At 45.7% G+C, this 16063-nt stretch overlaps 1 protein-coding gene across 2 annotated transcripts in view; it reads left to right on the forward strand.

Moving 5' to 3' along the window:
- ank2b (ankyrin 2b, neuronal) overlaps nt 1-16063 on the forward strand; it is a 164376-nt gene that overhangs the window by 36971 nt on the left and 111342 nt on the right. Inside the window, exon 1 of one of the 2 annotated variants that reach the window (XM_036987750.1) lies at nt 2967-3634. The exons of the other annotated variant lie outside the window; for it this stretch is intronic. Coding sequence (XP_036843645.1) covers nt 3500-3634 — 135 coding nt within the window. The 5' untranslated portion in view covers nt 2967-3499. Of the gene's footprint in view, nt 1-2966; nt 3635-16063 lie in introns of those variants that run through there. 2 annotated transcript variants of the gene reach the window in all.

Below are 16063 nucleotides of genomic sequence, written 5' to 3' on the forward strand. Positions count from 1 at the left end.
GCACCCAAGCCCAGTCTTCAGAATGGACCATGAGACATCGTCCTTCACACATCACACGGTGCTACTCTGAGAGGGTAATTTCCTGTTTCCTCATATCAAACACACAGAGCACACCCACACACAGATGCACACCCACACACACACACACACACACCCCCACATCTTTACTCCCTTCCATCCTTCTTCCTGCATAATCACTAGCAACCAGGTTACGTGCACCATCACATCTGTGAAATATATGATTACATGACCATTACTCAGAGCCAGGTTACTCTCTTTAACATGGTAATAACATGGGGATCCTAGGCTCTGCTCTCAAGTGCCCCCTGCGGCAGGAGCTCCTCGTCAGCACAAGGGCCTGGGCAGCAAATCCCTAGAAATCAACATTTAAATGCAGTCCTGTCGAATGAACCAGTATGTACTCTATACGTACATCGTAAGGGTTCTATATACATATCCGGAGGACATGCGATGAGATGAGAGTGGTGCTTCGCCAGTCCCCATGCAATTACCCAGGAACAGCTGACTACGTACATCTATTTTTGGATGAACTCAATGTAATTATATAATGGCCACCAGGGGGCACCATGGTATAGCAGCAGTAACTGTAAGAGGCCACTGCATGGGAGAAGCTGTGTATGATTGAACCTCAAAGTGCTACTGCAGGAAACGGTGAAAAGTGTAGTGTTGTGTGGGTTGTAAAGGCAATGCACAGCAGGTGACGTCAATGAGTACGTGATCCCTTGTTTCAAATAATGTGATTCCAAACAGCAAGGGACGGGTGAGAGTGGTACTTCCAAATGTGCCGTCTGTGTATGTTTCAAGAGGGTCAAATGTGGGTGTACTATTCTATTCTATTCAACTTCTACAACATTGTGAAGTTGCGAGTGAACTTTCCCCCATTGTTCTCTTTTTGCCAGCATTGCGTTCAGCACCATGGACAAGGCTTAACATTAAAATGCACACACGATTTGACATTTAAGTCTTACACAAGTCATGTTATAAGTCAGTAGGGATACAATGCAAAGTGCTCTCCGTGGTGCTGAAATGAAGCCGGGAACATTCACTGTCAGAAAGGAGTGTTTAAACCGTCATACTTCTTAACAAAACACTAGATGAATGATAGTTTATGTACCTTATGTACAATTTAGTAATGTTTTGATTCATGTTATGCTGCAGTAGATACCTACATGCCACGATTGCTACAGAGTATGAGCTAGTTGGAAGGCAGTGTTACCCAGAAGGATTCTCTCTGTGAGAAAGAATATGGCGCTCACTGTTCTGTTCCTAAGAGAGGAGAGGAGGCTGATTTACCACATGGACTGAATACAATGACACTGAATAGGGATGAGGAGAAGGGTGGGTCCATTCCTCTCTCTTTCTCTCTGCCTTTCTCTTCCTTATCAATCTCTTTTCCCACCCTGTCTTTCTCCTGTTCCTTTATCTTCCTCTCCATCCCTCCATCCTTCCCTCTCATTTGATGTCCTCTCTGGTTTCACCCTCAACCTCTATTTCACAATCACTATTTCTCTTTCTCTCTCTCTCTCTCTCTCCCCTCTCTCTCTCTCTCTCTCTCTCTCTCTCTCCCCTCTCTATCTCTCTCGCTCATTCCCTCTCTCTCGCTCATTCCAGTCTCTCTCTTTCCTCGCTCTCTCCCCCTCTCTTTCCCTTCTCTCTCTCGCTCATTTTCTCTCTCTCTCTTTCTCTCTCCCCCCCTCTCTCTCGCTCATTGTCTCTCTCCCCCCTCTCTCCCCTCTCTCTCTCACTAATTATCTCTCCCTGTCCTGGTGCAACACTAGGTTCGACTGACCATTTGCCTGCACTGTGGGTAACCTGAACCAACCGTGATCTCTCTCTCTCTCTCTCTCTCTCTCTCTCTCTCTCTCTCTCTCTCTCTCTCTCTCTCTCTCTCTCTCTCTCTCTCTCTCTCTCTCTCTCTCTCTCTCTCTCTCTCTCTCTCTCTCTCTCTCTCTCTCTCTCTCTCTCTCTCTCTCTCTCTCTCTCTCTCTCTCTCTCTCTCTCTCTCTCTCTCTCAGTAAGCTGTGTTGGGTGTGAGAGTGATGTAGGAGTGGATTCCAGTGTAGTAGCACTAGCCACTAGGTCCAGCTGGGGCTGCCTGGCTGGTACAGACACAATATGGCCACTGCTGCTGCTTCTTTACAACCAACACACACTTTACTCCAGGCTTGTAGAGATCATCCAAACATATTGAAGCCTACATATGTGGGGAAGCGACATGTAAATGCACTCATATATGTGCATATTAAATGAACTACACGTGAGATAACGTCACATTCAGGTCTTAAACCCACGCATGCCATTGGTATTTTCATGTTTGGCTGGGGATTGTTATTGTATTGTGTTGCTATTTCCTATTTCTTACTTTTTAAATCTGCATTGTTGGGAAAACGCTTGTAAGTAAACATTTCACGGTAAAGTTTATACCCGTTGTATTCGGCGCATGTGACAAGTGAAATTGGATTTGATTCATGGTTCCGGGCAAAGAAATGTGTGTGTGTGACAGTAAGGGGGAAATCTGACGTGTGTGTGTGTGTGACAGTAAGGGGGAAATCTGACGTGTGTGTGTGTGTGAGTGTGTGAGCTCGAGCTGTGAAATCTGCTGCAGCAGCTCACAGTCATCAAGGCAGACTTTACCATTTCCCACTAATGTAGGGGGAAGTAAGGGATTGGATGGAGATTTCCTCTATCTCCTCTGTGTCCCCCTCTTGATTCGGCTCACATGGCTCCTTCCACCTTTCCACCCAAAGAACAGCGAGTTATGCTCTCAACCATCGTAGCCCCCTTCCCCAACCCTTTCTCTCCATCCCCTTCCTCTCTCTCTCTCTCTCTCTCCTCTCTCTCTCTCTCTCTCTCTCTCTCTCTCTCTCTCTCTCTCTCTCTCTCTCTCTCTCTCTCTCTCTCTCTCCCGCCCCCATTGCAATATCAGTGAGTGAAGTCTTGTTGTTGGGATGACTGACTGACAGATTCCAAACTTGAAGCTTCCCACAGCAGCTGACAGCTCCGCAATTACAGTGGGAGAGGAGGATCTCAGGCTCAGTTTCTCTCTCTCTCTCTCTCTCTCTCTCTCTCTCTCTCTCTCTCTCTCTCTCTCTCTCTCTCTCTCTCTCTCTCTCTCTCTCTCTCTCTCTCTCTACCCACACATCCCCACTCCAAACGTCAGATGCGGTGTTCCAGGGAGTGGGGCGCTGCATGCAGGGCTAGACCAGTTCATATGTGGTGGTGACGGCTGGAGGCATAGAGGACTAGCGGCTACACCTCTCGCTCTCTGCTTCTCTCTTATTTCCGTCCTCCTCCTCTGCTTTCCTGCAGAGTCGTGGTGGCGGACGACTCAGCGTGAGCGTCTGCCTGCCCTTTGGCGGAAAGTCGCCCACTGGGAATCTACTGAATCAAATTATTTTTGGGACTCTGGGGGGGGGAGGAATTTTTAAAAGGTGATTTGGTGTCGGGTTTCTCTGGAAGTAGGAGGTAGCGGGCTGACATGGCACACGCTGCAGCCCACATTAAGAAGGCCAGGGTGGAGCTGGTGGAGCAGCAGGGTCCTGACCTGAAGGCTCTGGAGAAAGCCCGCCAGAGGAGGATTCGCTCCCGCGAACGGGCAGAGCGCAAACGCAAGGTACGAGGGATAGACAGTACGATACCCATCATCCTTCGCCTTCATCTGCCCATCCTCATATCAACACCTCCTGATCATTACCTGTCGCGTATTCGCGTACCTGCTCATCCTGCCATCATCATCAACATCATCCAGGTATGAGGACGAATACCTATCTTCCACCATTCCCACCCAACTTCCATATCCGAAACCAAGCTATGGCCAAGTCCACCGGGTGTGAGGAGCCATCCTTCCGTTGCCATCTCTCCACTATGTCTCCTTTTAGATCCACCACCGCCTAGACCGTCACCTCCACTGCTTACCTGGTCATCTCACCCACCGTGACCACAATCAAGGAATGAGGAATACCCATTCTTCGGCTGCCATCTCTCTCTCTCTCTCTCGTTCTCTCTCTGCCACAACCCTTGCTACTAGCCTGGTCTCTTTCCCAACCAATAGCACCACGGACCATCAACATTTGCCACTTGAATCCACCCTAACCATCACTACCTTGCAATCCCCACTCCAGTAACACATTTAAGTCACCAGTTCCTGTCACCATTCATCATCCTCTGTCATCGTCATGTCACCTTCTCATCACTCATCAATCACTCCCCTGTCACAATGTCCCCCATGCTCCAACGGGACTCCAGGGGTGTCACCCTCCCCACATCCGTGCACAGAAAGGTGTCCATCTCTGCCTATGGACAGGCATCCTCCCTGGGCATCCTCCTTTGACACCAGTCCCTATCTCCGTGTGCCTGTGCTGCAGTCTCCCGGTGCGGTGTCAGTGAGTTGCGCAGTACCTTTCGACCCTGTTCCCCAAGCTGATTTGAAGTATGAATGCGGTGTCTCATTCTACTGTATTTCATGTACTTCCCCTGATAGTAGTTGCACAGTTTGTGTACTATATTGCACTGGTTCTGTATGTTGAGGTGATCCATGATCAATCCTGCCTGGGTGCCAGTCTGTTTCTCCGCTCTTCCTAATTCCTAATGGAACGGTCACATCAGGCTCGACCACGGCGTCGGAGGAGGAGGCAAAAGCACAAACAGATCTGGGACCAGGCTGTGTTCAATGTGTGTTGACCAATCAAAGTGAGGTGCGTTCACGACCGCCAGTCTACATCTCTGTTCTCTAAGGGAGGGGCAGACGTGCAGGTGTGTGGGGGGGGGAGGAGGATAGGGCGGGGTGGGGACTAATGTGTGCCAGTACATGGTGTGCTTACTGTATTGACTGGGACGTGCCGCACGTAGAGTGACACCCCCGGGTCCAGGTATAGACCGAGTGTGTGTGTGTGTGTGTGTGTGTGTGTGTTTGCTATTTTTCAGTTTCTTCCCAAGCACACAGTGTCCATAGACAGATTAATGTCTTGGCTGTTTCTTAGGAGATTGATGCCGCAGAATTGGAAAATCACTTTCTCACTTTCTCACGTTGCAATTCGTGACTTATTTTGAGCCTGTACTACCTTGGCCACTGCCACGGTGTGACGTTTGTGTGTTCATTGAAGCATCACTCAGTCCATATTTTGTGCCGTGTGTATTTTTTTCGGAGTGTGTGTGTGTGTGGTTGTTTTTCCATCTGTCCAATTGATCATGCCAACAGAATAGAAGAAGCAGCAACATTCATTGATAGGCTATCCACCCAGAATAGACTAGTCGGATTCAGATAACACACCTTACATGGCAAAACTAACCCCGAGGCTACTGTGTTCTAAATACTAAATACACCATTTTATCTGTGTTGTTTTTGTGTATTTGCCTGTCTCCCCTCTGTTGGCTACTGTTGTTATTGACTGCAGTCAGAGGAGATTATGAGTGAGATTATTGGTCTGCTCTCTCGTAGAGGAGGACTCTAGCTCTAATGGCCGATGTGGTGAACACTAGGGTCCTAAACACGTATCATAAATTCAATTTGGGGGTTGGGTAATGATCGGCAAGGGTTTGAAGCAAGCGTCCACCCACTTTGCCCAGATTCAAGTCTTTTATCTCTAGCAAGCAATGCAATCAAAACCGTTTGCCTCGTATCAGTCTCGGACCAGTTAGAAACGAAATCCACACTACTTTACCACTTAGTATGAAAGCAATGCATTGTGGGCCTTCATTCCAAGTCGTGCGCTCGTAGGGACATTGGAGCGGTTCAAATGGCCTGCTGGGGGAGACATGACATTCCTCCTCATCTGTAGTCTCCACCGTAATGTCCCTCTGTGGCAGGGTTATGTAACGTAAAACGCCGGGAGACACGCTCAAACCGCTGTCACGGTGTAGTACCAGCGACATGAAATGCCTTCGAAAAGTATTCACAACCCCTTTTAGTTATGTTACAGCCAAATAAAACATGTTCCCTCGGCAATCTACACACAACACCCCATAATGACAAAGCGAAAACAGGTTTTTAGACATTTTTGCAAATGTATAAAAAAAATGTAAAACAGAAATACCTTATTTACGTAAAACCCATTTCCTCTTTGAGACTATAAATTGAGCTCAGGTGCATCCTGTTTCCATTGATCATCCTTGAGATGTTCCTACAACTTGATTGGAGTCCACCTAAGGTAAATTCAGTTGATTGGTCATGATTTGGAAAGCCACACACCTGTCTGTATAAGGTCACCAAGACTCTTCTTAGAGCTGGCCGCCCGGCCAAACTGAGCAATCGGGGGAGAAGGGACTTTGGTCAACCAGAGACATTCAATCGGGTTCAAGTAAGAGCTCTGGCTGGGATGGTGCCAGGTTTCCTCCAGATGTGACGCTTGGCATTCAGGCCAAGTGCTCCATTTTGGTTTCATCAGACCAGAGAATATTGTTTCTCATGGTCTGAGAATATTTCTGTGCCTTTTGGTAAACCCCAAGCGAGCTGTAGCCAGGCAGAGGCTCTTTATGCGCCCAGTCATTCGCCCACACGACCCCATCCAGACCCAGATTGCTCCACAGTTGCCCCGGTGCCTTTGAGAGTTTGCAGATGAACTGCCGCTGTTGTTGTTGCATTTGTGTTCAGTGGCAGGACGGCAAAGAAACGAGATGCAGTATAATTCTCCTTCTTGGATGGAGATATGATCACTGGCAGATCAGTTATCCCCCTCTCTCCTCCTCCCCCACCTTTGGTGGAACATCCCATTCACTAGTGGTCCTATGTGTCTCAGTCGATAGAGAATGCCGCTTACAATGCCAATGGTCTTGGGTTCGATTCACACTGAGGCCACCCATCGCGGAAAATAAAAGCATGCATTAAATAAGTCACTTTAGATAGAAGTGTCTGCTAAATTGCACATACTGTATTATAATAATTGATTATGTATTTATGGTGACCGTGAGAGGTGAATGTGAGGTAAATGTCACTATTAAATCAAATCTACTACTTTGAGTAGTCTACCATTACATTATGAGTTCATTGTTGACCAGGCTCTGTACTGTAGTAACCAGGATTTATTAGAGGCATTACAGGCATTAGAGGCATTACATTACAGTAGAGGCATTACGTCCGACAGTGGCCTACCACATTATGCAGTACAGTATGAAGAACCGATCAATGCTCCTGTGGCTGTGTTGTGTCAGAGTGGCGATGGAGAGGAGGAGCAGAGGAGAGGAGCAACAGGAGAGCAGTAGGCAGCAGGTGTCTCCCTGCACTGCGGACACTGGTCAACTCTCTCTCCCTATATCCCCTCGCCCTCTCTCTTTCTCACTCTCTCTCTCTCTTTCTCATTCTCTCTCTCTCTCTCTCTCTCTCTCTCTCTCTCTCTCTCTCTCTCTCTTTCTCATTCTGTCTCTCTCTCCCTATATCCCTTCTCATTCTCTCGCTCTCGCTCTCTCTCTTTCTCTCTCTCACTCTCTCTCTTTCTCATTTTCTCTCTCACTCTCCCTATATCCCATCTCCTTCTCTCTCTCTCTCTCTCTCTCTCTCTCTCTCTCTCTTTCTCTCTCTCTCGCTCTCTTTCTCGTTCTCTCTCTCTCTCTCTTCTTCTCTCCCTCCTTCTATCCCTCTCCCTACATAAACTGGTGTCCGTCAGGGAAATGACTGACTTCGTGCATCACTAGCCTCTAAGCAGACGTTCTCCTCTCAGTATAATATCCTAATAGAGATTCTTGTCGTCCTCGTCTGTGTTACCAAATAGCACAAAGAACAGATGTTGTCATTGTGAGAGCCATGGCAATCATTTCATTCATTCAACTTTGTGTCCAGACTCAACTACTGGTTTGGAGATCAGAGAGTGTGTGTGTGTGTGTGTGTGTGTATGTGTGTGTGTGTGTGTGTGTGTGTGCTTGTACGTGCGTGTGTTTGCGTATGCCCGTAACACTCCTCCATCTCCTCAATGGCCTGTGCTGGCAGCAGAGTATCAAACCCAGTCCTCTCTCTCTCTCGCTCTCTCTCTCTCTCTGTCTGGTGCTGGGCAGGAGATCATTTGTGTTGTAATTCTATCACAAGAGCGATTCACCAGCGTTAACACTACCCTGTCCAAGAGAGGGAAGGAGAAGATTGATTCATCATGCCAGTGTAGCTCTGTAGCGTCCACTATGTGTTGGTGATGTATTACCACTGTCCTGTGGCAAAGGAAAATGATAGGAAGCTCTGGTTCTACCTGCAACTACGAAGGGTTCTTCAAAAGGGTTCTCCTATTGGGACAGCCAAAGAACCCTTTTAGGTTCTAGATTGCACCTTGTGAAAGCTGTGCGGATGAATAATTGCTGCCACATACAGCCGATACAGTAACGCACACGTACCAACTTAGTACACACACACATAGAGACACACACACACACACACACACACACATCCGTGCGCATGCATACTGGGGCATGCAGACTGGCACACACACTGGCACATACACACACCGTCTATCCATATTACCTGCAGTATGTTACGTAATAATCATGATATTGGCACAGGTTACAGAGTGCCTCAGTCCGTTCTCACCAGCCTTGAGAAAATGCGGGCTCCCTGCACTGCAGAGTATTACTTTGTGGAATCGAAAAACGCTGCTTATATATTGTCAGCGTCAGACAATCGATCTCTGTGTTCTGAATAGCTTGTTCCTCAGACAGACGTTACCTTCACACCTCTTCTCTAAAGATGTTCTCATGCTACCCGAATCACACGTTGTCTTCTTATGCTTTGTTCCCCGTCCTGGTAAATATAACCGAGCCGAGTTATGGAGCTGTTTAGGAGTTGCGAAGTGAAATGGATAGATTGATGTGTGTGTGTATCCTAAGGATAGACATGTAGTGTTACTTGTGTAATCTTCCCCTTGGACCCCTGGGCAGTTCAATACTAATCTCTCCGCTTTGTCTGTTCGATGGTCTTTTGTGTCCATTATATTCTGCATAGTGCTTCTCAGAGCTGATCTCTGTACGGCAATGTGCTGGAGTGACGGAGGTACACAGATCTGGAGTTCTACTGTCAATTCCAGTACATGTATGTTGCTGTGCGTTATTACATACAGGAATGTGTATCGTAGCACACCCACGTACAGAAGTGTAGGTTATCGCTGAAGGAAGAGGTAGGATATGTAGGCTTGTACAAGACTAAGGCTCGGCAGAGGTTGGGCTGAAATGACCAGAGCTGCTAGACGAGAGAATATATCATATAATTCAGAGGGTGGTATTTGAGCTGGATACCAGGCACATGCCTGCATGTGGGTGTGTGTGAGTCACAGGAGAGATACACCTGTTGTCTACCACAGTACATTATCCTGCTCCAGTATTCCTCCTGTCTCTATTTGCTGGCGGTCATGATGGTGTTAGTACTGACCTATAGTTTCTGTGAAGAGTGCTGACCTATAGTTTCGTCTCTCCCGAGCCCGTACGGGAGTTGTAGCGATGAGACAAGATAGTAGCTACTAACAATTGGATACCACGAAATTGGGGGTAAAAAAAAAATGTAAACACATTTTTTTTGTCTGGATGTATTTTGTGTGGTGGACCATTCTTGGTACTGTACACATGGGAAACTGTTGACTGTGAAACACCCAGCAGCGTTGCAGTTCTTGACACAAACCGGTGCGCCTGTTCAAAGGTACCTAAATCTTTTGTCTTGCCCGTTCACCCTCTGAATGACACACACACACAATCCATGTCTCAATTGTCTCAAGGCGTAAAAATCCTCCTCTAAACCTGTCCCCTCCACTTCATCTACACTGATTGAAGTGGATTTTTAACAAGCGACATCAATAAGGGATCATAGCTTTCACCTGGATTCACCTGGTCAGTCTGTGTCATGTTTTGTATACTCAGTGTATTTACAAGCCTGTAGAACACGCAAACATTCATCAAGATACTTCAAATTGGTCTGCATTGCTTCAATAACATCTTAACTAACAATGGGGAACAGCTGTGAGTGGAATAACGAGCTCTGAACACGGTTTCATTGTAAATTGATAACTTTATTTGTGCACGCTCGGATAGACTTTCCCAAAGAGTCGCCCTAATAAAATTATTACACACACACACACACACACACACACACACACACACACACACACACAAACCCCCTAACAGCAACTTTCATTTCCGATTGGTTCAGAGATGCACCAACGTGCACATGTTGCATTTGCATTACAATATTTATTTGGCACAGAGTATCCTATCCATTTGATCTGCTTCTCTGCAGCGAGACTCCTTTCTGAAACAATTTAGGGCGAATTGTTTATGCCGAATGATCTAGACCACACTCTCTCTCTCTACTCTCTCCCTCTCACCATCCTGCCCTCTCCTCCCTCCTCCATTTCAGCTCCTGTAGATTAGTACGTGTGGATCTACTGTGTGTAGTACAAAGTGTCCCGGCCTGCATTGCAAGTGTTGTACAGCATGCTTGCTATAAGTAGGCTGAACATCTGCTATCTGTCTGAACTAGTGGACTGTGCTGTTACATTTGTTTTGAACTTGTTTGGCAGCCTAAATAAAAGGATTTGTGTGTATTTGGTGAGTTTTAAATACGGTAATAGTTATCTGTATTGTCATCACTGTGCATTGTCAAATTGTACGAAAAACAAATGATACAAATCGAGAATGTATGCCCTATCTAGCGGTCGTAGTAATCTGACGTTTCCTTTTTCACAGTCAGTTTTCTGTCTAGATGGGGTATTATCGCTGAGGAGACTAGTTTATGGCTGTACTGTATCCCCTGTTTGGCACTAAACTGGGATTGGAGAAATCCAGGATTACAGTCTAATCTCATTGCCATGCTACTATGTAAAACGGTAGCTCAGGGCCAGTCAAATAACCATGGTAACCCAAAGGGAATCACGTTGGGATGTCACAGACGAAGATGAACGAAAGATAAACGTATTGCATTTTTGAAATCATGATCTGAATCCGAACTTGAGTCTTCTACAGAGTGGACATGAATTCATTTGAAATGACAACAATGCAACACTCGCCACCATTTTGGCACGCCTCGTTACATTCTAGCTCATTTAGTTGAGTGTAAGGATCTTCCGAAGGAGCTTAACTACCAAATATTCCTCCAGTACACCCTCCCCATTTAGTGTCAGCTCCAACTAAACCACCATTACAGATCCCTTTGCCAGATGTGAGTCTGTGGCAAATTGGTTAATCTCACTCCATTGGTCACATGGGCTACATACAGTACCAAATGCGATTCCTCTGGATTTTAGAAGGGCATAACTTAAAAGTGTGTCAGTACTTTGGGATTCCCAATTCGCCAGGGAAGTCCTTCCCTGTTTCTGTGCAAAGCAGTCTACTTTCCGTCAGCATTGTGGAGAGAAAGAGAGCCTATCAATAATTAAATGTAGGGAGGGATGGTGAGAGAGCCTAGAGAGAAATGTGAGGGGGTTGTTAATTGGAATTTTACTGCCAGGGTCCAAACTGTAGCTTTCGAGCCACAGGTAGAGTGAGCTAGCTCTGAAATGTGTGATATTGGCGCTTGCTGCTTCTCCCAACCAGCAGAATGTCAATGTGTTCAGATGAGTCATCGGTTTATCTTTGTCCATTTAGAATCACTGAATATTTATGTTTCTACAAGCGTTCATCCATACCATCCATCTGTGCAAGAACATCGGTACTTACAACAAAGTCTCCACTTGGTCCCCCTGACGGTTTGTGAAGTTCTACAGTAGGTTACTGCTATGTGGGCGTCCGGACAGTTGTTTCCAGCTAGGTTCAGCATCTCAACACACCCTGTAGTCTGTTCTAGTGCCTCTCCAGTTTCCATGTGTGTTGGGTTGGTAAAGTGTTGTGATCAACTGTGTGCCCGAGATATCAGTTGAGATTAGAGTCTCGCCAATTAAAGTCACCAATTGCTTTAGTGTCTGTTTAATTATTCCCTTGCTGGTCCCAGTCCAGGTCCTAGGGCTGTTTTTGGGACAAACACCGGGTCCATGTCAATACTATTGGTCCACACACCAGGGACATCATCACACGGTTGGACAGCACACTGTGTTTAGCTTCAGAGACCTTGGGTCGGAAGGAAGGGTAGCTCTTGTGGGGGGATTCGGGAAGTGAGGTGTGTTCAGGTGAAGGAGATGCAGACTTCATGGCTGACGGTTGATTCAGGGTTCGTGGCTTTTGGGACCATGAGAAAAGTAAGTGATTTTTCCTCCGTGTTTAAGTACTCTTCCTCATTGACGATTTTATGATGAGTGATTGGGTCTCACATTTTTTTTTGGTCTGGAAAATTCTTAGAGTTTTGTTTGGACTGAATTGGGTATTTGAGGTGTTGGGTTCAGCACATTTAATGCATATCAGGGTTAGCCTGAATCAGTTTCCTCTGCCCATCTCCCTGGCTCCCTGGTTGACCATGGTTGTAGAGACTTCGCTGCCCCAGTTTATTTCTGGAAGAATTATTCACAGTTGGAGCAGCTGAAGGACAACCTCACAGAGAGCCTGTGGCCTTTCAAACTCTCTCCGTCTGTCTCCTCTCTCTCCCTTCTATCTTTTTTATTTTTGGGGGTGGATGTAGTACTGCTGGATTCTGCATTTTACATGAGAGGTTCCAGGAGTACTATGCTGAATGTGATACAGAGAGATGAACAGAGAGATAGAGGGGGAGGCACACTTGAATTATGCCAGTTTCTGAAATCTCTCTGAGGTATCCCATCTTCACAAATGTAGCTTTCTGCCTCATCGCTGTGTTAGTCATATCCTAGTGTTACTTTTGTCTGTCCTCTGAGAGTTAAAACCGTTCCTCCAGTTCTTTCTCTCTTTGTACCAGCATTTTCTTTTCTTCACAAAAAAGTGCAAAAAGGCACCTATGCCAAAGCCCTCACTCTGTCATTCAGAAACATATTCCTGTGTCTACTTGCCAGCTGAAAATATCTTCCTGTGTGTGCGTGTGTAGGCAACGTGCCCCTCTAGCTCAGAATCTTAGACTTCTGTACCCTACTGACGTTACAAGTGTGATTCCGAAATTAGGGAAGGATTTTTAATTCGAGAAGAACCAATTCACTTTTTCAGTGCTAGTTATGGATAATATAGTTATCGCGTTTCACATTGGATTTATTAACTACAAAAATGTAAGTGTTCTTCATTCTGGTGCTGCTCTGCACACACAGGCATGTTTGCTAGCTAGCTTACACAGCTCTGGTCCAACTCTCTGAAGTTCAAAGACATTCAAAGTTCCGCTATAGAAGCCACTCCTCCATATGTATAATTCTGTGGGTCTAATTCAGGAAATTCATGTCATAACAAGATGCCCAAGCCTTCTCCTCTACCCTCATGCTCTCTCTCACCACCCACAAAATGTCACGTCTCGTGCCCCAAACTTGGTTGTCCGTCGCGCATGTAAACAACTATAGCCTAGGCAGCCAATAACGTCAATGCCTAGGCTAGAACAACTATAGCTTGCCTGCTCCATCCGCACTGATTGGAGAAGTAATTTAATGTTGAGCTAATCTTAATTTTTTTTATTTGACCTTTATTTTACTAGGCAAGTCAGTTAAGAGCAAATTCTTATTTTTAATGACAGCCTAGGAACAGTGGGTTAACTGCCTTGTTCAGGGGCAGAACGACAGATTTTGTACCTTGGGGATTCAATCTTGCAACCATTTGGTTACTAGTCCAACGCTCTAACCACTAGGCTACACTTGCCGCCCCAATCTGAAATCTGTTTCAGAGGTTTGAAAAGGAACAGAAAGGAACGATATGAACCTGTACTTTTTTGTGGCTTCAAACCGGTTCAGAACTTTTATTTTGCTGGTCGGAACAGTGGAACAGAACAAACAAAAAAAAGATGGTTCTGTTCAGAACGAAACGATTGGAAAATAATTTTGTCTTGTAATGTCAAAGCCTTTTGAACCGATACGAGGGAACTGTGACAAAAAAATGGGCGAATGGCTCATCTGGTGCGGCTCTGTCGCCATAATCCATAGAGATGGAAGGGAATGCATACATTAGATAGGCTTGTTAGAGATCGTCTTGTGTGACGTAGACAGACTGGCTATTGACATTAGCATCGGCCAGCCATATTGGCTACTACTCTTCTCTGGCCTAATTCTCCCTCTTTCTTGTATATTTGTTTTGCATGAGTGTTTTGGCGGTCAACTGATGGTGAAGCTATGGTCAAAGCCAGATGAGTGACCGTAGATGAACGTCTGGGCTGGGCAAGTCTGGTGTAGCCAGGCTGTCGCACAGCGGGGGGGTTTGGATAGTTGAAAGGGTTCTCGGTGAAGGGGGATGGGTTGGTTGAGCCGCTGAACCAAATCGACCCTAAATCCCCAACATCTGTCCCAGCCTCTGGCCATTCAGAATGGCTACGATCTGGGCACCATGGTCACGGCAGTACAAGACGTTAAACCCTATACTGTATGGCACTGTGCACTTCAACACGTTGCCTGGACTAGATCACTCCAGGCAACACTGTAGGTCTGTTGTCAGTCTTTGTGTTAGAAACACATAACATGTTATTTGAGCATTTCCAATAGAAATGGCACCTATCAAAGATGCAGTGTATCTAAGGTTTTATGGTTTTAGAGGAAAAATGTCCTCGCATCAACTGAGCAACAAGAACGCCTGTGTTTCCATGGCAACATGGACCACCGATTTCTCTTATTCATTTGATTTTCATAGTCTTTTGCAATTACATTACCCTATAAAGTAGGGAAGCCTGATTTGGATTTTTGATCCCAGGGCAGGGAAGTGAATATGTACAGTACTAGACAAAAGTTTGGACACCCCTACTCATTCAAGGGTTTTTCTTTATTTTTACTATTTTCTCCATTGTAGAATAATAGTGAAGACATCAAAACTATGAAATAACACATATGGAATCATGTAGTAACCAAAAAAGTTTAAATCAAATCAAAATATATGTTATATTTGAGATTCTTCTAAGTAGCCACTCTTTGCCTTGCTTTGCACACTCTTGGCATTCTCTCAACCAGCTTCATGAGATAGTCGTCTGGAATGCATTTCAATTAACATGTGTGCCTTGTTAAAAGTTAATTTGTGGAATTTCTTTCTTTAATGAGTTTGAGCCAATCAGTTGTGTTGTGACAAGGTAGGGCTGGTATACAGAAGATAGTTAGGGGTGGTAGGGGCAGTAGGTATCCTAGTGGTTAGAGTGTTGGTCTAGTAACCAGAAGGTTGCAAGATCGAATCCCCGAGCTGACAAGGTAAAAATCTGTCGTTCTGCCCCTGAACAAGGCAGTTAACCCACTGTTCCTAAGCCGTAAGAATTTGTTCTTAACTGATTTGCCTAGTAAAATAAATAGCCCTATTTGGTAAAATACCAAGACCTTATTATGGCAAGAACAGCTCAAATAAGCAAAGTGAAATGACAGTCCATCATTACTTTAAGACATGTAGGTCAGTCAATCAGGAAAATGTTATGAAAGATTCTTCAAGTGCAGTTGCAAAAACCATCATTATGATGAAACTGGCTCTAATGAGGACCGCAACAGGAAAGGAAGACTGTTACAGGAAAGGAAGACGCAGAGTTCCCTCTGCTGCAGAGGATAAGTTCATTAGAATTACCAGCCTCAGAAATTGCAGCCCAAATAAATGCTTCACAGAGTTCAAGTAACAAACACATCTCAACATCAACTGTTCAGAGGAGACTGTGTGAATCAGGCCTTCATGGTCGTATTGCTGCAAAGAAACCACTACTAAAGGACAACAATAAGAAGCAGGGACTTGCTGGGGCCAAGTAACACGAGCAATGGACATCCGTCCGGTGGAAATCTGTCCATTGGTCTGATGAGTCCAAATTGGCTGCCGTGTCTTTGTGAGATACAGAGTATGCAGACGGATGATCTGCGCATGTGTAGTTTCCACCGTGAAGCATGGAGGAGGAGGGGTGATGGTGTGGGGGTGCTTTGATGGTGACATTATCTGTGATTTATTTAGAATTCAAGGTACACTTAATCAGCATGGCTACCACAGCATTCTGGAGTGATACGCCATCGCATCTGGTTTGCGCCTAGTGGGACTATCATTTGTTTTTCAACAGGACAATGACCCTTTACACCTCCACGCTGCGTAAGGGCTATTTGACCAAGAA

Source organism: Oncorhynchus mykiss, chromosome 9 (genome assembly GCF_013265735.2).
Source record: "Oncorhynchus mykiss isolate Arlee chromosome 9, USDA_OmykA_1.1, whole genome shotgun sequence".
In the NCBI taxonomy this organism is placed as follows: domain Eukaryota; kingdom Metazoa; phylum Chordata; class Actinopteri; order Salmoniformes; family Salmonidae; genus Oncorhynchus; species Oncorhynchus mykiss.